This window comes from Metopolophium dirhodum, chromosome 5 (assembly GCF_019925205.1).
Source record: "Metopolophium dirhodum isolate CAU chromosome 5, ASM1992520v1, whole genome shotgun sequence".
NCBI lineage: Eukaryota > Metazoa > Arthropoda > Insecta > Hemiptera > Aphididae > Metopolophium > Metopolophium dirhodum.
This window is the reverse complement of record NC_083564.1, coordinates 29,753,659-29,776,870: the sequence shown is the minus strand read 5'-3', so window position 1 is coordinate 29,776,870 and position 23,212 is coordinate 29,753,659. Positions and strand designations below refer to the sequence as shown.

At 27.0% G+C, this 23,212-nt stretch overlaps 1 protein-coding gene across 2 annotated transcripts; it reads left to right on the top strand.

Moving 5' to 3' along the window:
* The first annotated feature begins 2,181 nt into the window (after positions 1–2,181).
* LOC132944159 (uncharacterized) lies at positions 2,182–22,427 on the top strand. Of its 2 annotated transcripts, XM_061013358.1 has the most exons (19): positions 2,182–2,229; positions 4,776–4,833; positions 10,059–10,119; positions 10,587–10,732; positions 10,882–11,067; positions 11,128–11,252; positions 11,335–11,511; positions 11,882–12,014; positions 13,650–13,837; positions 13,981–14,194; positions 14,387–14,602; positions 14,897–15,103; positions 15,184–15,399; positions 15,505–15,663; positions 15,729–15,862; positions 15,940–16,107; positions 17,178–17,328; positions 19,306–19,506; positions 20,525–22,427. In XM_061013358.1, the coding sequence occupies exons 1-18, from the start codon at positions 2,197–2,199 to the stop codon at positions 19,503–19,505; spliced, it is 2,772 nt and encodes a 923-aa protein (XP_060869341.1). In that variant the 5' UTR covers positions 2,182–2,196; the 3' UTR covers position 19,506; positions 20,525–22,427. The 2 variants fall into 2 exon arrangements, with proteins under 2 accessions (XP_060869341.1, XP_060869342.1); XM_061013359.1 differs by lacking the exons at positions 17,178–17,328; positions 20,525–22,427 and having other exon boundaries at positions 19,306–19,459.
* The last annotated feature ends 785 nt before the right edge of the window (positions 22,428–23,212 follow it).

The following is a 23,212-nucleotide window of genomic DNA, read 5'->3' as shown; positions in this document are numbered from 1 at the left end:
GATATTATTGTGAATAAAGTAATTTATATATAACCTATTTACGTGGATAGACTATAAATTTTAGAGTCTATTTGTTCAGAGAATACGCGTGATATCTGAGCTCAGTACTCTTGGGGATTTCCATTTTATCGCCCGGTACTTTTGGGGATTCCCACTTTACCGCCCACTGGACGGAAAAACATCGCTTTCCAACGTAATGTTCAGTGTTCAGTTCTTCTATACTAAACAAAACGGCGATAAGGAAAACTGCCACCCGACCTACCTTACTGCACCGTTTCGATCAGCTGTTACCGGTTAGCCGTCAATGCGCATGAATTTTTGTGTAATTCCCGTGTCATTCGCGATTCGATACCAGTGTGAGTGCGTTACGGCGAGACCGTCTTGCCGTTTTACGGGTTTTTTTTGTACCTACTGCACGGGCAAAGTTTAAGCATTATTATTTATTACTGGCACCTTACCTTTACCTTACCGTCAATTCACCATCACTCGCACCTCACCGTCAGTTTCACCCAGGGTTGGCACGTATTATACATAAATGTATAATTTGTGTATATGTTACGGGTAAAGTACAAAATACGGTTAGTGCTCACATTATCCGGGTAATGTGAACACTACTATTGGATACAGTAAAAATACAATTTATAAAACGTTTATTTCGATGGATAAGGTTCACATTATCCGGGTAATATGTACATTAACCGTTTTTGGACCTTACTCGTAACAAATATACTATGTATTATACGTATGATACATCTATATTTTATACATCATCGATGTAAACTAATATAACATTTTTTTTACTATAATTTTAAGTATGGGCAATTTTTTTTAAGAAGCCAGATTAAACAGTTATTTATTGTTTGTTAAAATTTTGATTCTTTGGTAATTTAATTTAACATTAAATCAGTATAAAAGCAATATCCAAAGATCAAATATTTTTTCTTTTTTTTTATGTTTAACATATACTAATGTCTAATACAGGGATGGCGAACCTTTTGATAACTGCGTGTCAAATCAAAATGTTTGGTTTGATTTTATTTGCCTCGCGTGTCAGACCTTTTTTTTGCTTAAAAAATAATTAATTAAACATATAAACATGATTTTATTTGTTGTTAGGTGTATAAAATATTTAAACTTTACAGCATTTTCTATTTAGGTACTATTGCATATTAATATAACTTTACAGCATTTATACTATTTACTATTTATAAAGTTACATGTACATATTAATATATCTTTACAGCATTAATTTACCATTTACTATTACTATTTAGACTCTAATATATATAATATTCTATATTCCACATGGCATATTCATCATTGAGAAGATTACAAAAAATCAAGGAAGATTAAATAATAGTAAATTATACTATTAAATTTGCCTAATTACCTACTTAATTACTAATAAAGTAATAACAAGGGCTCAAATTTATTTTTAAATAGTAAATACAAATTTTCCATTACTAATAGTAATCAAAGTAAGAAACTAATAAGAAATAATTATTAATTAGTAATTACTAATTAGTGATTACAATATTATATAAAATGTCACAAAATATACAAAATTAATTATTGAATTCCAAGACGTTATCCAAATTACAGTAAAAACAATTATTATTTATACTCTAAGTATGTATAAAAAATATTTAAAAAAAATTTAAATATTTTATGAAAGAAAAAATAGAAATAATATTTATACATTTTATACTTTTATACATGTATAAAAATGTATTATAATACATATGTATAATACATCATGGTGTATAAAACTTTTATACATACATTCACACAATCCTGGTTTTACCCCACACGTAATATTTTATAGTATTAATAATGATTAGGTAATGGCTAGTGAGTATACAAACTAATGTGAATAGTTATATTTTTCTTATATGAATGACGTGGTTACCCTTACTCCTATAACATTTCTGTTTCTAATATATGTATACAATATATTCTGTGAATATACACTATAACTGTTATTGTAAATTCATATTTATTAATTAATATATTTATTATTTCGGATTATTATTAATATTTTATTTTCATAAAAATAGTTTTTACAAAATCGAATATATTTTTATTCTGTGATTTAGGAATGAACTTAACGTGGCAGTAAAATAAATTTAACTAATAAGATACTGAATAACATGGAAAAAATGTGAGGTTGAAGTTGATTCTAAAAAAGGTTGGTAAATGGATGTCGCTCTGCTTTACAGTAGGTTACAAGTGAGTCAATGTAATGGATGGTGTTAAATTTGAATTTAATGATATAATATCATTGTATAAGAAAAACGAATCTGAGCGAAGACGGTCAGTCAGCCTATGATATTATCAAGTATATTTGATGATATTATTGTGAATAAAGTAATTTATATATAACCTATTTACATGGAACCTTGTTTTCAATTTTCAATCCTTATTAGCTATAGAAATTGAACATTTTATAAATTTTTAACTACAAAATAATTATTACAATTTAAATTTGATAAATTTTGTCAAAATTTGAACTTTAAATAATGATTATAAAAAAAAATGTGCCTTTGTATTTTCAATATTTTTCAACTGATATTAGAACAGGAGCCTTATATTAAATTTTCACGTTTTTTTACCCAACAAATAAAATTTTATTAGTATTTATAGAAAAAAAAACTAAATAAATTGACACCAATTATTTTCAACATTTTATCATGTACAGAAAATGCTAATACAAACAATCAGTAAAATTTTCAAGTATCTAAAGTCATTCGTTTTTTAATTACAATAAAATAAGAAAATTGTTACATGAGAAATCGAGTGAATATCAAATGTTGTAAAAATATAAATTTCAGACGCTCATAAAAATTTAATTTAAGTTTCTTGTAGATATTTTTTTTTCGATAAAAATAGACAAACTTATGAGTAATCTTATATCACATTTTCAGATCTTAGATTTAAAAAGCAAAATTTTTATGAATTCTCAACTCAAAAAAATTTGCTATTTTTCGTGATTTTTCAGTATTTTGTCAAGATTTGAACTTGAAATGCTTATAAATAATAACTGTGACTAAGGAGTTTTAATTTTTTTTCATCTGCCTTTGAAACAATAACCTAGGAGCCTTCTATTAAATTTTCAAGCTTTTTAACCTACAGATAAAATTGTATTGATATTTATAGAAAAAAAACTAAAAAAATGGAAATTGACAATGTCCGTAAACAGCTCAAAATAAGTCAAAATGTTATGGTGTATAGAAAATGCTAATATAAACGTTCATTCAAAATTTCATGTACCTACGGTCATTTGTTATAGAGTTACACCAAAACCCAAAATCGATTTTCTCGAAAACAGATTTTGCGTAAAAATGCCCGTTTTCCCTTAATTTTTCTTTTGTTTTTCATGTCGCTTTTTAAAACGACTGGGAAACTTTTATTTTTGACCCCCCCAAGTACCAACTAGATTCACTTCCCTCTCAGAAAACCAACTTTTTATGAATTCTCAACTCAAAATAATTTGCTATTTTTCGTGATTTTTCCGTATTTTGTCAAGATTTGAACTTTAAATGCTTATAAATAAAAACTGTGACTAAGGAGTTTTAATTTTTTTTCATCTGCCTTTGAAACAATAACCTAGGAGCCTTCTATTAAATTTTCAAGCTTTTTAACCAACAGATAAAATTGTATTGATATTTATAGAAAAAAAAACTAATAAAATGGAAATTGACAATGTCCGTAAACAGCTCAAAATAAGTCAAAATATTTGGAAAATGTTATGGTGTATAGAAAATGCTAATATAAACGTTCATTCAAAATGTCATGTACCTACGGTCATTTGTTTTAGAGTTGCACTAAAACCCAAAATTGATTTTCTCAATAACAGATTTTGCGTAAAAATTCCCGTTTTCCCTTAATTTTTCTTTTGTTTTTCATGTCGCTTTTTAAAACGACTGGGAAACTTTTATTTTTGACCCCCTCAAGTACCAACTAGATTCACTTCCGTCTCAGAAAAGTTACTGTTGAAGAAAATCCAAGTACTTTTACTGTCCTAAAAGGTGATGACAGACACAAAAAAAATTTAAAAAAAACACACATCATTGTAAAATCAATACATTCATCGCTTCGCTCAGAATCTAAAAAAATTAACTCGTTATTTAACTTGGTTAAAAGTAACGTAAAGTAAAGTAAAATTTAACTCGGTAATGCCCAGCCTTGCAAAATACTGACTTAATAACTAACATTAGAAAAAAAAACCGTATATTTTGTTGATTAAAATACATTATATTTTAAGGTCAAAGTATTAAAAATTTAAAATATAAAATGCACTATAACCCGTGACGCAAACCGTCGAGTTTTGGTAAGAACGTCTACCCATCTATTATTTAGCCATGATATAATATAATATGGTAAATAAAATAGTTAATCATCATTTTTTCTTTGCCATATATTATCTATGTAGTTTAATCACTGGTCGATCATGTGATCCCATATTATACTACATAACAAGAAACCGACAATACTCAAGCATTTTGCGATATTAGCTGAAGTTTTTATAAGACCCGACATTATGACGTGTCTAGAACTCTATAGTGTAGCAAAGTTGTACTGATATTATTGTCTCTTACATAGAATTATCTGGTTAATGGTTATGTAAAAAAAAAAAATTCTCTATAGATATTTTCAGTGTTTAATATAGGTATTACATTTCGTTATTATTCATTATGATATATCTTTTTGTTTGATATAATTTATATACAAACATTTATTGATTATATTTTTAAAATTGTTTTCTTTAATTTCAGGTCACAACGGCAATGGAGGTGTTATATACCTGGATAATATATTCATGTTTAATTTTTGGTACGTAAAAAATATATTAATAAAAAAATAAATAGACAAATTATGTTTTAAAGACGTCATTATGTTAGTATAATATTAAATTAAAAAAACAGAATATTCTATTAATATAATAAAGGAATATTAAAACAGGGCTTAAATTAAAAATAAAATATACATCATTTTTGTGTTTTCGGATATTTAAACGTTATACAATTTTAATGTTTATCATTATTGTAGTTTCCGACGTTGTTTTATTTTTTCCGTTCATCGTTTTTATATTTTTAAACGTTATTTTAATTTTTAATTTTTATAAATTATATTGTTATTTTTGGTATAGATAGGTAATTAACCACACTTTGACGTAATTGCTATCAAATTAATAGAATTTGTTGTTCATCCTAGGATTTTTAGTGAGTAGCTGAGACTGGAAAGTTAGTGTTAGTCTAGGACCTAGGTGTTAAATATTGCTTAAATGTTATGGCATGAATGAAAGATCAAATAATAGATTTTATTAAAAAAAAATAAATATTTATAACAATAATACAACTTTAAATGACATAATCATGTTATATAAGTATTTAGTAGGTAGTTAAATAGGTACACCAAACCGCGCGCTTGCAGTTTAGTATCTCATTAAAATTTGAATTACAGAAATAAACTAATATTTCATTAAGTTGAATATTTATAAATCAAACAGGAATAAAGTTTTTCAAAACTATAGATTACTGTTAACATAGGTTTGCCAATTTTGAATTGATCATAGTTGTAACTTATAAGATTCATACTTATTTAGACTACAATATTTAAAAACAATAGTAATGTTAAGTTCAACGTAAAAAAGGTGGGCAAGTGGATGTCGCTCTGCTGTACTGTAGGTTACAAGTGGGTCACTGTATAATGGATGGTATTAAATTTGAATTCAATGATATATCATTGTATAAGAAAAACGATTCTGAGTGGAGACGATATGTCAGTCTAGGTATAAGACATATTATACACTTATCTATGGTATTAAAAAAAAAATTGACCTATAATAAATTCCAAATTAATCATATCACAATATCCATTAGGTACATATAACGCGTTATACATCAACAACAAACCGTGATACTATCATCATAATATATCGATGAAAATATTACAAATTAGAAGTTTCAAGTGCCCACGAATAATATTATACAATCACAACAAAATAACTAAAATAGTTATTCTAGGTTTTTATGTAATTTCGTCCAAATTTGAACTTAAAATGACTATACAAATAAACTGTGCTTGTGTATTTTTTAGATTTTTTGGTAACCGAATTATCTATTTACATGGAATCTTGTTTTAAATTTTCAATCCTTAGCTATAAAAACTGAACATTTTATAATTTATTAATTACAATGGTTGATAATTTTCGAGATTTTGATAAATTCTGTCCAAATTTGATCTTTAAATGCTTATAAAAAAAAACTGTGCCTATGTATTTTCAATATTTTTCAACTGCTATTGTAAAAATATATCAGGAGTCTTGTATTAAATTTTTACACTTTTTGGCCCAACAGATAAAACTTTATTGATATTTATAGAAAAAAAAACTAAAAAAATTGAAAACTGAAAATGCCCGTAAACAGCTCAAAAAGTGTCAAAATATTTTCAAAATTGTATGGTGTATAGGAAATGCTAATATAAACATTCAGTGAAATTTTCATGTATCTACAGTTATTCGTTTTTGAATTACAAGAAAATAAGGAAATCGGTACATGAGAAATCGAGTGAATATCTAATGTTGTAAAAATATGAATTTAAAACGCTCATAAAAATTTAATTTGACTTTCTTGTAGAAATTTTTTTTTTGATAAAGTTAGACAAACTTATGAGGAATCTTGTATTAGATTTTAAAATCTTAGATTTAAAAAGAAAATTTTTTATGAATTTCTAACTCAAAATAATTTGCAAATTTTCGTGATTTTTCCGTATTTTTTCAAGATTTGAACTTTAAACGTGTATAAAAAAAAACTGTGACTAAGGATTTTTAATTTTTTTCATCTGCCTTTGAAACAATAACCTAGGAGCCTTCTATTAAATTTTCAAGCTTTTTTACCCAACAAATAAAATTTTATTGATATTTATAGAAAAAAAATTTAAAAAAACTGAAAACTGACAATGTCCGTAAACAGTTCAAAAAAAGTCAAATTATTTTCAAAATTGTATTGTGTATAGAAAATGCAAATATAAACAACCAGTGAAAATTTCATGCATCTACGGTCATTTGTTTTAGAGTTACACCAATAACCAAAATCGATTTTGTTAAAAATCGATTTTGCGTAAAAATTCCCGTTTTTCCTTAATTTTTCTTTTGTTTTTCACATCGCTTTTGAAAACTACTGGAAAATTAAAATTTTGACCTCCCCAATGCACCAACGATATTCACTTTCCCATCGAACAAGATACTGAAGTCGAAAATCGAAGCATTATTTCGACTACTTATCGTGTACACAGACACAAAAATAAAAAAAAAAATAAAAAAAAATAAAAAAAAAAACACACATCATTGTAAAATCAATACATTCATCGTTTCACTCAGAATCTAAAAAAGCATCAACGTTATATAAAATAACGTAATTCGACATTTTTTTATGTTACGTTTATTGTTTATTTTTAATAATTAATTATGATTAATGATATATTATGTTTAATGATAATGATATTAGAATATTTTAGTTTTTCGTTTATTGATTTCGTTAATTTGTTTTTCGTTTTGAAGCTCTGATTAAAATATAAAATACACCAAAAAAGTTAAATTAATGTGACGTAATAAAACATATTATAATAATAATAAAAAATAATATATGTTTATAATGTAATGATATATAATAAATCAATCAATGAAAATATAATGAGTGAAAATTAAAATGTACAGCCACAAACGCGAAATATCTAATAGGTACGCGCCTCACAGTTGGATGAAACACCAATTTAGCGTGCTAAAAGTACCATTTTTTAAACTAAAAAACTAAACTTTTTTTATCAACAATATCGTTACAATATTCTGACGCTTAAACCAGAATTTCAAAAGAATTTTGAAGGTATTACAGCTGTTTGTTTCAAATATATACATTATTTGATTGATATTTTTAAACTTTTATACATTTTAATATTATTTATTTTCACACTTCAACGATAAAAATGGAATTTTTTTTTACACAGTTATTACATTGTATACTTACATGCAACAATAACATATTATTTTTTATTTTTTTCGTAATTGCTATTTTATGTTGACATGTTAAGTGTTTTAGTGGTTTTTGAACTTTTGAGGAGTGATACTTAAATTTACGTAGTTTTACCAACAATTCAATACATACATATTGTAATGGAAATTGATAGCTGGTTGAAAATATAAACATTTTTTGCTTTCAGTTTCAACAGTAATTTACAAAAATGGTTTTCTTTATAAATATGACGTACTACTTTAAAAACCACGCTTTTTATATTATTTTGTTTTCTCACTTGATACGATAAAATTTTATTTTAGATTCTGAGCGAAGCGATGAATGTATTGATTTTACAATGATGTGTGTTTTTTTTTCAATTTTTTTTTATTTTTTTTTTCTATTTTTGTGTCTGTCATCACCTTTTAGGACAGTAAAAGTGCTTGGATGTTCTTCAACAGTAACTTTTCTGATAGGAAAGTGAATCTATTTGGTACATTGGGGGGGTCAAAAGTAAAAGTAGTTCCCAGCAGTTTCCAGTAGTTTTCAAAAGCGACGTGTAAAACAAAAGAAAAATTAAGGAAAAACGGGATTTTTACGCAGTCTGTTTTCGAGAAAATCGATTTTGGTTTTTGGTGTAACTCTAAAACAAATAGTAGGGACATGAAATTTTGACTGAATGTTTATAATTGCATTTCCTATACACAATAACATTTTCCAAATATTTTGACTTATTTTGAGCTGTTTACGGACATTGTCAGTTTTCAATTTTTTTAGTTTTTTTTTCTATAAATATCAATAAATTTTTATTTGTTGGGTAAAAAAGCGTGAAAATTTAATATAAGGCTCCTAGGTTATTGTTTCAAAGGCAGATGAAAAAAATTAAAAATCCTTGGTCACAGTTTTTATTTATAAGCATTTAAAGTTCAAATTTTGACAAAATACGGAAAAATTAGCAATTTATTTTGAGTTGAGAATTCATAAAAATTTTTTCTTTTTAAATCTAAGATTTGAAAATGTAATATAAGATTATTCATAAGTTTGTCTACCTTTATCAAAAAAAAAAAATGTCTACAAGAAACTTAAATTACATTTTTATGAGCGTCTTACATTTATATTTTTACAACATTTGATATTCACTCGATTTCTCATGTAACAATTTTCTTATTTTATTGTAATTAAAAAACGAATGACTGTAGATACTTGAAAATTTTTCTGAATGTTTATATTAGCATTTTCTATACACCATAAAATTTTGAAAATAATTTGACTCTTTTTGAACTGTTTACAGACATAGTCAGTTTTGAATTTTTTTAGTTTTTTTTTCTATAAATATCAATAAAATGTTATTTGTTGGGTAAAAAAACGTGAAAATTGAATGCAAGGCTCCTGTTACAATGTTACAATAGCAGTTGCAAAATATTAAAAATACATAGGCACAATTTTTTTTTATAAGGATTTAAAGTTCAAAATTTGACAAAATTTATCAAATTTATAATTTATTAATTATTTTGTAGTTGAAAATTTATAAAATGTTCAACTTTTATAGCTAAGGATTGAAAATTTATAACAAGGTTCCTCGTAAATAGGTAATATATAAATTACTTTATTCACAATAATATCATCAAAATATACTTGGTAATATACTAATATCATAGGTTGACTGACCGTTTTCGCTCAGAATCGTTTTTCTTATACAATGATATTATATCATTAAATTCAAATTTACACCATCCATTACAGTGACCCACTTGTAACCTACTGTAAAGCAGAGCGACGTCCACTTACCACCTTTTTAATAATTAATATTGTCAATAAAAATTTGATATTAAATGGGTAAATATTTTAATGATACGAGCTGTCATAGTATTGTACTTAATATGTCATAGTACATACTGAATATAAAACATGAATGCAAGATATATTTTAATATAATTTGATTATGATACCATTGCATTCAAACTATAAAATATGCTGATTAAAAAAATAATTAATAATCCTAATACACTAAACGTTGTTTTAGTATTGCATAATAATTAATTTTTTCAGGATCCAGCATTTTGTGTGATAGAAAACTCGAAATACGACAAGCTGTATCATCTCCCTCAAAGTTGGTGACTTTGTATAAATAAATATTATGTAACATAATTTTTGTTAGTAGGTAGGTATAGCAGTCGAAAATATTGATGGTAGAGCCTGGAGGGCTCAGAGACCTAAAATCTTAATAAGGACCATCAGACAATATCCGATCAATATATATTAATCTACTAACTAGTAACTAGTTACTACACATTAAGATCAGGAAGATCAAAACCCCTTCTTTCTTTACATTTTTAGTTTGCGAAAAACTTTATTTACTATATCCACTCATTATTTTCTATTGTTAAAATGTTGACAACGCGTAGGCAATTAGATTCCGGCATAACATTTAATTGTATGCTCTGCAATCGAATTGTTTATTATAATCTTGAATTTATTTTATACTTATTGTTTATATTTCTATAGCTCACATATTTGCTTATCATTGTATAATTTATATAAAATAATAATTTGTTGCTCATTTGAAAAACATTATAGAGACATTGATGATATGTTTTATTGTTCAAATGGACTGCGTATAGAATGGTCATTGGCTTGCGATGGTAGTAAGGATTGTCCAGATGGTTCGGACGAGACTAAAGAGATGTGTGCACGATACGAATATGGAACAAATATCAGCATGGGTACAAAACAATAGCTTAATGATATACCTATAATATTTTCCTATGTTTGTGAAGTAACAAATAGATGCCAGAGTTACTTATATAAATCTAAATATGGAGCATTGGAGCTTCTAATATTACATATAATAATATATCCTATACTGTTTTAGATTGCGGTACAGTATCCAAAGAAATTAAAAATAAACATTCGTTAAAAGCAACACCTTGGGTAGTTGATATATATAAACTTGAAAAACAATCAAACACATATTATGGTTTACTCGATGAACGGACGGACTCAAATTATTACCATTTAGGTTTCGGAACAATTGTTTCTCCAAATGTAGTAGTTGCTGGTAAAATCCTTGCATAATATATTTAAGGAGGAATTAAAATTAATTAAATATTATTCTTAGCGGCTAAAATGTTTTGGTATAACGGTATAAGATCTAAGCAAAATTCAATAGACGGTAATAGTAGTTATTTGTTTAAAATTGATATTCCACAAACTGACAGTGATATATCTCACTATTATATCGATGTAAGTTATTAACTAAATAACTATTTAAAGCTTAAAAATAATTGGTAAAGTATGTATTATGTAAATTACAACGTTTGTGCAGGCAAAAATAATTTACCTGTTTGATGAAGCACGTATTATTGATATTAATTATCAACCCAATACTCAAGATTTGGCAGTAATTGTGTTAGCAAACACAATTTCGTTTAGTAATGGTGTTACTCCCGTTTGTATCGATTGGTATAGTAAATATAATGTACGCAATGGAACTTACGGAAAGGTAAATTTGTTATACTATATACTTAGTTTGTAGTTTTATTAAATACATAAAATATAATATGAAATTGATTGACTGGTTTAATTTCTACAAAGTGACACTACTAATTCCGACAAACGTACAAAATAAAAAAAAATTAAATATACATTCAGACTGAGATTCGCAATATTGATAATTTGAACAAAATGGGATAACTTTATTTCTATTTTCATCCTTATTATCTCGTATGAGTTCTGTGAGTAGTCAAGTTTTTTTAGTCAGACTTTATTTAAAACCATAAAATTGAACTCTCTACTGACACTTACATAACGAGATATTAATATTATGCCTTTATATTAATTGTTCATCATAAAAAATGTTTATACTTTTACAGATTGCTGGTTTTAATAATCAGGCTCAACTTAATCATTTAGTATTACAACGATTTTTTCCACACATCGACAACAGTTCCTGTTTAAGAATCAATACTGACGACAATTTTCACTTTTGCATCAGGTTGCAATTGGGTAATAAAATTTATATTCCGATCATTTAATTCAATTTTTAATAAATAGAAGATTGGATCTGGTTGGTACTTTGGGGGTAAAAAATAAAATATTTTTGTATTTGTCTAAAAAATGGTAAAATGTAAAAGAAATATACGGTATCCATACTGTTTTTTTTTTTTTTTAGTATAGATAGTTCAAGTTTTATACAGTCACCAAAAGATCACCATTTAGTGTTATGAGAATGCATATTATGCCAATTTTTTTTGTGAAAATATATTCTATATACCTATTGTTTCTTATAGTTATAATAATACAATATTAAATATCCTTTGTGTATACACGGATTTCAAAAATATTTTGTGACTGCTGATAAGTTTTGTCATGGTTTTCAATCGAGTAATAGAAATATAGATTCTGATTGGAGCAATGACTGTACTGATATCACAGCAATTCATCTTGGTAATATGGACACATACACGAGACGGAAATCTCAAAATAATTTATAAATTGTTACCATGGCAATATTGACACACAGACACAGATATACATTCATTTGTATATAATACTAGCTGATCCCGTGTACTTCGTTTCCCGTTAAATGTATGTCTACCCTTTATGACTCAAACTTTGTTCAATTCGTTATTTAATAGATAATAGATAATAGATATATGGTGGCATGTGCCTAGGTATAATTACAGACGTACTATCCGGTCGCTACGATGCCCCTATACAACGTGGTCAGTACTACGAATTACACACACTAATGTTCATTTACTTTCAAGTTTCAACACATTTACAAGACCCATATGAACTAACATATAAAATACGTAGTTTTTACTCCTTAGAATGGATTGCGCTCTAGCCCCTTTAGGTAACAAAATCATACTTAAAAATAAAAATTAATATAAAGTCCATAATACAAATTATATTAACAGTTAAAGGTTATAAATTATAACTATCAACTATTAATTAAACTAGACACAGTATATGACATTACTTTTCTTTTACAATTATAATTATTATTATAAACTTTCTTACGTTTGAGCTGAATTATTTTTTTTTACTCAATGATAGCATACAATTAGTGAATAATAGGAATATTTGTTTTTTTGAAAAATTATATATATTTTGGTCAATCTGTATTTCAACAACTTCTCACTGGATATCAAATAGGGACGAAGAAGCTTGGGTGAACTAGCCATATATTCAATTAGCTCACCTCTACACCAAAACAGACAGCTCTTTAGTTGTGTGGTACCACGGCTCAGTATATCAGTATCTCACGTCGACCGTGTCTCTCGCCATATTTTTTTTCAATATGGAATTTGTTAAAAGTACTTAAGGTAATAATTTATTAGTATATAAAGGTTTTCTATACTCTATAGAGAAACTACCAAAAAATTAAAATATGTGGACAGCAAAAAATTGTATGTGTCGGGCGAGAGCCCACACTATTGATGAAGAAATAACGGAAGTTTTGAATATGCATTCCTACCAACCAGATCCAGCCAAAACTAGTGGTAGCTAAACTTTATATAAAAAAATAAAAAATGTAAACCTCGCACAGGAAAATTTTATGCATTTTCACCTATAAATCCAACAATAACAAATTCTTTAATTTGTGTCTTATGTATAAAATACCGCTTGTTTCAGAGGAAAGAGGAGGTAATAGATTTGATTTCCAAAGCTTAAGCTTTTTACAATCTAATTCATATTTTTTAACCGGGATAACGAGTTGCTGGCCTTATATTTTGTCGAATGATATGAATAGCAAAATAAACGTAGGTTTTATTGATATAAAAAGCTATGTTCCATGGATTCGTGGAATTTTGAACAAACATGTACGTACATTACAAATATCGATTAAAATTTATAATTTATTGTATTGCATTGGTTTATATAACGACGCTTTTGAATAAAAACTAACATATTATAAAAATAATAAAATAATATTCTTAACAATTAACATTTAATATTTTGACAGAGCACAGCGATTTCATGCGTTTTACCAGCTATTGAAGGAGTTGTATATTCTTACGAAGGTTCTCATTCAATATTATCACCCCTGACATTAATTGATCCTTACACTACAGTTATTGAGAACTGTGAAGTTGGATATTATAAAGCTAATCCTAATGGTTTTAGAGTTTGTCAGAGATATGGAACATGGAAAACGGATTCTGATAAATTATGTTTGAGTAAGTTTTGTTTTGTACCATGTAATCATTTCTTATTGAATTATTACCTATGAGACAGATTTTTGGTTATAATTGATTTTAATTTGTTAGTGTTTGAGTAAGTTTTGTATTGAAATTTGTATGTTGTTATGATAACTTATTTAAATATTATGAGTCTGCTTTATAGACATGTTTGATTTTAACGTTTTTTAGAAATGTGTCCACCTCTACTATCAGATAGCTTAGATATTAAATGCAGTTATAATGGTAACTATACTAATTGCTCAAATGCATCGATACCTCACACAATAGCAACACTAAAATGTAAGCCTACTTATACTCTACCAAATGGACATAAAGAAACTCCACTTGAATTACAATGTCAGTCCAACGGATTGTGGGATAATCAATTATATAAATGCGAGCCAGGTAATTACATTTTTGTGATAAAAAATAAATCTCTAACTAATATAATTGTTTTTCTTTTTTAATTATCTTTTACACTAAACAAAAAAACTTATTTACTTAATTACTAACCCATAGATACGGTTTTATTTATGTAAAATTTGTTTGTTTTGTCAAATTGTATAAATTATTGAGGAAGAACATATAATCGTTAGGTTAAGCATAATCGTTTGATGTACATTTTTAAATCATCGAAAATATGTCTATTCTTTAGGTTTTATTAATTATGACTTATTATTATTTATATTTATATTTAAGCGAGTTCATGTGTTTTACCAACTGTCGAAGGAGTTGTATATACTTATGACGGTTCTAATGAAAGTTTATCCCACGGGACATTAATTGATCATGGCGTTACCGTAAATGAGAACTGTACATTTGGATATCATAATGTATATCCCGATAGTTTTCGGGTTTGTCAGAGAAATGGAAAATGGAAACCTGCTCATCATAAATTATGTTTGAGTAAGTTTTGTATTGATATTTGTATGTTGCAATGATTATTTATTTAATTATGTTTAATTATAATTTGTTTATATTTATAGAAATGTGTCCACCTCTTCTATCTGATAGTTTAGATATTCAATGTAGTTATAATGGTAAGTATGCTAATTGCTTAAATCTATCGATACCTGACACAATAGCAATACCAAAATGTAAGCCTGCTTATAATTTACCAAACGGACAAAAAGAGACTCCAATTGAATTACATTGTATGTCGAACGGAATATGGAATAATGAACTATATATATGCGAACCAGGTAATTGTATTTTTAAGTGTATAAAATATATAAATCTCTAATTTACTCAACCTTTACGTTATCCCTAATATTATTATTTATATTTATATTCAAATATTATATTAGAATGCGGTATAACATTTGTCGATGGTAAAGTACTGATTGCGAATGGTAAAAAAGCAAATAATGGAACGGCACCTTGGAACGTGGCAATATATGAAATTACTAACAAGTATAACTTAATTTGTGGAGGATCAATTATTTCTCGAAATTTAGTTGTCTCTGGTAAAATATTTGTAAAACCAAGTTAAGAAAAAAAAAGAATGAAATTGAAATAAATATAATTTTAGCGGCTCATTGTTTTTCGAAAAGTATTACGGAAAATATTACAACAATTGTAAATGTCGGTCTATACAAAATTGCTGTTGGAAAATATGACAGCAACTTTAGAAAACTTGACAATGAATTTACTGAAATAATGAATGTAAGTTATTTATAATTCAAAGTCTATAAAAAATTTGTATGACATGTATAATTTAAATTAAAACAATCAATGTACAGGTGGATAGGGTTCATCTGAAAGAAGGTTATTTTGGTATTTCCGGGCATTATGCTGAAGATATAGCTGTTGTTGTGTTACAAAACAGTGTTTCTTTTAGTTATGGTATTACACCTATATGTATGGATTGGAATGGTGATTACAAAGTATCCAATGGAGATGAAGGAAAGGTTGGTTTGTAGTATTCTTTAAATTGTGATTTAACAACAGTCAATAGCGTACCTTTAGTTATTATTTATGGTTCTCCATTTATATGTATACAAATACCGTGAGATTATCCGCTAACGTTTGCATAAATATTGTCATGTTATAATACTTAAATAAAAAAAGTGGGACGTGAATACCACTCTGCTATGTAGGTTAAAGTGGGTAATCGTAATGGATGGTGTTATTTTTATTTGCAATGACATAAGTATATCAATGATTTGAAAAATTATTCTGAGAAAATTTCAAGTATCCACAATAATTAATTTTTGAATTAAAACATAATACTTAAATCAATAATAAATACGGTTAACCGGAATTAATTAACTTCTGGCTGATAATCAATTATCGAAAAAAACTTCAAACTCTCATAACAAAATTAGTTTGACTACAAAGGAAATTCATAAAAAAACTATTGTGGATTTACTCTTAACTTTTTTTTAAGTTTCCATTAAAAAATACTTATGAGGAACCTTGAGTTAAATGTACAAGTATAAAAGTATTTTGAGACAGCGATTTATCGATGATATTCTTAAAAAAAAGAAATAAAATGTATATATTCTTAATATGCTTATAAATAGCTCAAAAAGAAATAATATATAGAAAATAGTAGTGTTAACATGCAGTAGAAATTTAAAGAACCTACAGTTATAACTCATTAGTATATGAGTTATATAAAAATAACTTTGCCATGGCGCGTCGGCTACAATCAATCACGCAACGTGGTTCCCGGGGAGGTTCGTAGTGTCAAAAACCTTAGCACACATACACATGTTGCTAACCTTAAAGACTAATATTTGTTTTTCACTACGCATTTGGAAACTAATGTAAATTTTCCAAATTTTCCTCTCAAAAATACCAACGAGTTTGACTTTTCCATCGTAATAGATATTGAATGTTGAACTTTGAAGCATTATTTCTACTAGAACAAAAGTTTATAAAAAGTGAAAAAAACACACATCATAGTAAATTTAATACATGAATCGCTCTGTTAAAAATGTATATTAAAATCTCAAACTTTTTTTTACTTTTACAGTTTGTTGGTTGGGTAAAAAAGGAAAATGGCATTTCAAGGCCCGTTTTATTAGAAACACGGTTAACATACATCAACATGAGGTCTTGCCGGTTTATGTTTGGATTTAAACCTTATGTGACTCCTGATAAGATTTGTGCCGGTTCTTTATTGGGTAATGAAATATTTAAACATTAATACTATATTGAAATTATTGATTTTTTTTATAAACTCTACTTTTATTAAATTAATGAATAACATTTTACAATAAATATAAAAATATAAAATATATTTCTACGAATAAATCAAACAAACTATATACATAGCAAGCCTACCTTTTCGTATCTATTGACTAACCCAATATTGAATCACGTCATTAAAGTTTTTTATGATTTGTTGAATTCGTTATTTACTAGTTAATGATCTATAAAATAATAAAATTCAAAAGGTAATCCAGCTGGCACAATTGTATTACGGTGGGGTAAATCGACATAAGATTATTACTTTAGTATTATTGTATGTAAGACCTTTTCGACTCAAATAGTGTGTATACCTCAGGAATATTCAATTTTTTTTAAAAGAGATATCATCGACTTACATAATAGTAATAATTTATAATATGACAATTAAATCTTAAATGGTCACGTTTCAAACGATAACACAAGGTTTATGGTCGGAAAGACTTTCATTAAATTAAAACAAACATACGAGTATTATTATCTCAACCCACTGAGGTCCGCGGATAGTTGTTGGATGTACTGCTGATCAAAATATTTTGTTCCCACATCGAAATTTGACTTTCGGATCAAAGCTAGAAAAGTACTGGTTAGAATATTTTGTAAGGAATATATGGTTGAACAACACGGTTCTCGAGTGACTGGTGAACAATTTTAATTAAATGAGTCAAATATATTTTATCCATAAAACCACCCACCCACCAACCAACTCACAACAGGATGTTGCGTCATTCGGAGAAAAGATGATCCTAACTAGAACTGAAACATTGATCATTTTTTCGGATCCGGTTCCGCTTTGGTTCAAAAAAATTAAAATTTAAAAAAAAAGTAAAAAGTAAAAAGTAGCGAACGCGACGTGAAAAACAAAAGAAAATTTAAGGAAAAACGGGAATTATTACGCAAAATCTGTTTTTGAGAAAATCGATTTTGGTTTTTGGTGTAACTCCAAAAAAAATACATGAAATTTTGATTGAACGTTTATATTAGCATTTTCTATACACCATAACATTTTCCAAATATTTTAGCTTATTTTGAAATGTTTACGAACATTTTCAGTTTCCATTTCAGTTTCCATTTTTTTTTAGTTTTTTTTTCTACAAATATCAACAACATTTTATTTGTTGGGTAAAAAAGCTTGAAAGTTTAATACAAAATACAAATCATCTCAATTTTTGTTGGACTAAGGCAAACAACAACTACTTACTGATTTGCAGACTCAACAATTTTTCACGCAGATTTACATAGTTTTAAATCATAGTGGGTGAAGGGTGGGAGGAATTAAATATTTAGGTATTCAAACATCACACACAGGATTATGTTGTGCCAAAATACAAAGTAAGCCTCTATGGACAAAAATATCTAATTATGGAAAAATAACATGGGTATAATGTTATATTTAGCGAATATCTCTTATCTGTGTAGTACCTGTAGGACTACGGATGTTCCATTTGAATATGAGCATAATATGTGTTTATAATGCGTTTTGGTGTCAGTTAAGGCTTATTAGTGATTTTTATTTCGTTAGTCTAATTTCTACAGGTACTTAACTATATTTTGTATCTAATGTGTATATAAAAATGTTATATTAAATATTTTAATTGAAGAAGTGTGTACATGACACCAATATATAAAATAGTATCGAACCACATCTATCACATCTCATAGTTACCTACAATATTAAATATCCTTGTAATATCTATGTAAGGCTGTACATCATTTGTTTTTATAATAAGAATAATTTATATTTATTTATTTGTTTATTTATTTATTCATACAAACTGACTTAAGTCTTATAACATAATATAAAGCAAACACAGTAAATGTTATGCATGGTTAGTGATGTTCCATATACACCTAATTTATTACCAAATTGCAGTCGTATGATTAAATGTAGTATTATATATAAAAAATTTTAGTTTCAGGACATGGTCTAGATGAGGGAGACAGCGGTTCAGGCTTATGTTTTTTACATTCTAATTTGTATTATTTAACCGGAGTAATGAGTCTCAAGGACCCAGGCTTATATAATTCAATCGTACTTTTTACATCAGTTCAGTACCACATTGACTGGATTCGTAGAATGTATATCGATTATATGAAAGTACTAAATAGTTAAGGTAATGTTATGAACATTATTTATTCATATTATAATTGTATGTAAACAGCCTGTATTGTCGAAAAAAGATAATATTTTTTTATTAGTTTGAGATAATATTATTTATTGTATCGAAAGGTATGTTTGAAAGAGATAAAAAGCGGTTACGATATGTTGATAGCCTGGAGTAAATGAAGAGTAGGTGGCTAATGTCACAAACCTTAGATTTTTTGCAGTGTACATTAATCAATTTATAAATAGGCGAAATTCCACTCATGCACTCACTCGCTCACTCACTCATTCATCGCAACATTTCAAAAACTACAAATTGTACGTACTTGAAATTTGGAAAAGTGGTTCCTCTAAGGATCTAGATGTGCAATAAGAAAGGATTTTACGATATTTTAATTTTAAAAGGGTTAGAAGGATCTTAGGTTCACGTGGATATTGTAACATTTGTTTGCTTATAAACGGCTGCAATTGGTTGCAGATTGTAATGGTAAGATGCGATGGGTATATGAGGTCGATTACACGTTCGAATAGTGTGGTAAAGAGCAGTTTTCTCTGACCTTCGTAGAAGAAATATTCCGAAGACCCTGGTACTAGGCTATATTATATCTTAATAGTTAATTTATTTATTAGTATATACGTGTTTATGTAATACAATACGAGGGACTATAGGTATGCATTTGTAAACTGGTGTCATTTAAGACTGATTAGTGTTTTATTTCATGGCCTAAACTCTAAAGAGTGTGTATACAATTTTCATTCTACTACTAATTATATTTTTACTACTAATTATATTTTGTATCTAATATGTAGATAACAATGTTAAATAAAATATTTGTATTAAGGGTGTTTGTACAAGACACCACAACATATTATAGTTTCAAACCACATCTGCCTCTTGCTATAGGTACCTTATCATATATGATTGTAATATAGTACTTGTTCCTCAGTTTTAATGATAATAATGTAAATTCTACTACCCAATGACTATAGTATGTTTAAACCAAGTATAATGAATAAAATATTTTTAGTTCCAGTACATGGTGTTTATGAGGGAGACACCGTTGCAGGATTATGCTTTTTACACTCTAATTGTTGTTATTTTACCGAAGTAATGATTCTCAAGGATCTTGAAGCAAATAACTCAATCACAGTTTTTAAGTTCAGTACCACAATCGATGGATAATTAGGTCTTATAATAAGTAATGTTATGAAAATAATTTATTCGAACTACTGGAATAAATCTTTGTATTTCGTGTAATTATATTTTTACTTATGTGTAAACAAGTTATACAGTTCTTATAATAATTGTTCAATTAAATAAATCATAATAGATACCTACATATGTACCAATTTTGCATTGTACTTACATTAATGGTTTTATATTAATTACTATATTATGTACTATGCATTGTATTGACATTGTATTTGACAACAAATATTTGAACGAGTAATTTTATAGTTATATAACTTTTTATACCAATTATAATTTGTCTATATCTATGTTTACAACGATAGATTTGAAAGCTTGGATGATTTAAAACGTTCTCAATTATTATTGATATATCAAATAATGCACAGTAAAATAATAAATAATACATCTAATATTAAGTCACAAAGTATATAATTTATTAAAATATTTTTCCAGGAATTCTATCTTTAGACTAAACATTTTAACAACTCAAAAACTACACAATGGAATTCTGATATAGATACATAGAAATGTTCAAAAAAATTGCCACACTTTCCCCACCCCCCCACGCCCCACCCAAATAAATTAAATAATTATCATAATAAATTTGTTATAATATTTTTTTCCTGTTTTTATTAGTAAAATTATGGTCACACGGCGATATGGATAGGCAATTTGGGTACATTGTGTATCCGTTTCTTCGTAATCTCATGGTTATAATAATGTTAGGCTGATATAATATTATATTATGGGGGTTTCAGCGTAATCCATTCTAAGGAGTAAAAATAGGCATTTTATATTTTAGTTTATACGTGTGTTTTACATGGCGAGGAATGTGATGAAGTAGTTATAAGTTATTAAGTTTGTAAGTTAATATTTTTGACTTTTGATGTTTGGTCTGTATGCTTATTTTTTCTATTATTATTTGTGTGTCAATATTATATTACGTTTTGTGGGTATGTCGAATTGGACGATAGGTGATAAGTCTGGAATGTGTAGTTGTTTTAATTGCCTTGTTATTGTAGAAGATTGCGTCATGTGGTACATATCCGTATCGTTTTTTCGATATCTTCTGTGAGATGGTGGTTTCCATATATGGGCATCAATAATGCGTTGATGGCTGTGTACTATAATATTTTAATATTAATGAAGAGTTCTATTTTTAAATTGCGTTCTGATAATCTGCATTCGTTTGTGATTATTATTTTGGGTATTTTCCTTTGACGTGGCTGTGAGATGCCGCGGTATGATGCAATCGCATTCCTTCTAGGTGGTCCAAATTTGTATTGATTTAAGTTATGTAAATAATTTATTTTATAATTTTAAATTGCGTTTTTAAGTTTTCCGACCCGATGTATGACCGTTATTGGTTCCAAATTATTGTATGTGGTTATGAACGTAGAAGGTAGACGTATGATATATTACAAATTGCACGGAATTTGATTTTGCACTATGTCCTTATAGTGCACATGGCATTACACAATAAAGAAATGAGGTAACATTGTTAGGAAAGAATATACATTTAATGGAATAAAAGTAACAACTACAATATCTATAAAATGAATGACAATAATCGTTAGGTAGTGTTTATAAGTGATGTTATCATATGTGGTGTATTTAAGTTTTTTACATGATATATTGTAAATAGTTTTAAATGGACATAAATAAAGAAAACAGTTAAAATATATGTGTAAAATCAGAGAATTATGTTTAGATTATTGTAATATATATAATTTGAAATATTACTAGAATTTTTATGTTATATAATAAGAAATGGTGTATGTGTATTTGAAGTATTCAAGTGAGGAGTTACCAATTGTGATATCTCCTGAAAAAATAGAGATATCATAATTCTGATTTTTTAGTAAAACTTACAGGGACAAGAACTACATATATTTCATGTTTTAGTTTATTTTAATGTTTTGGTAAAAAAGTTGAAAAATATATTTTTTTATTTAATTATTAAAGAAAAAAAAGAAGTAATCCATTTTGTAGAGTTCATTTTTCTGAAAACATTGACGTTTCAACATTTTGATTTCATTAATCTCCTGATTTGTAATATTTATTCTAGTTTCTAAAAAAACAGCGAATTATTTAATACCATAGTGGCATAACGGTATAATCATTTGGCCCGCGACCCGAGTGCTCGTACAGCCGGCGATCACTTTCAGTGTAGCTCGTAATAAGCATATTATTTTACTTCTTCAAAATTTATTGATGAAATCTTATATAATAATTGTATAAAAAGTCAATATGTACATCTTTGTAATACCTATTATTAAATACGATTATATTATAATAATTAATAGGCCAGGCAAAGAAGAAAGAATGGTGGAAAAAAATCCCAGCAAAGATAATTTTTTTTTTAAAGTTTTAATAAATATGCCCTATAACATACTAAAAGTCCCCATTGATAGGACTGGAGCTTTTTTTTTATAAGCTTATGAAAGTTTAAAAATGTGAGCTTTTTGAATATCTCAAAAATATGACAAATATCAAAAAAAGTTTCAAATAAAAGTTATTTATT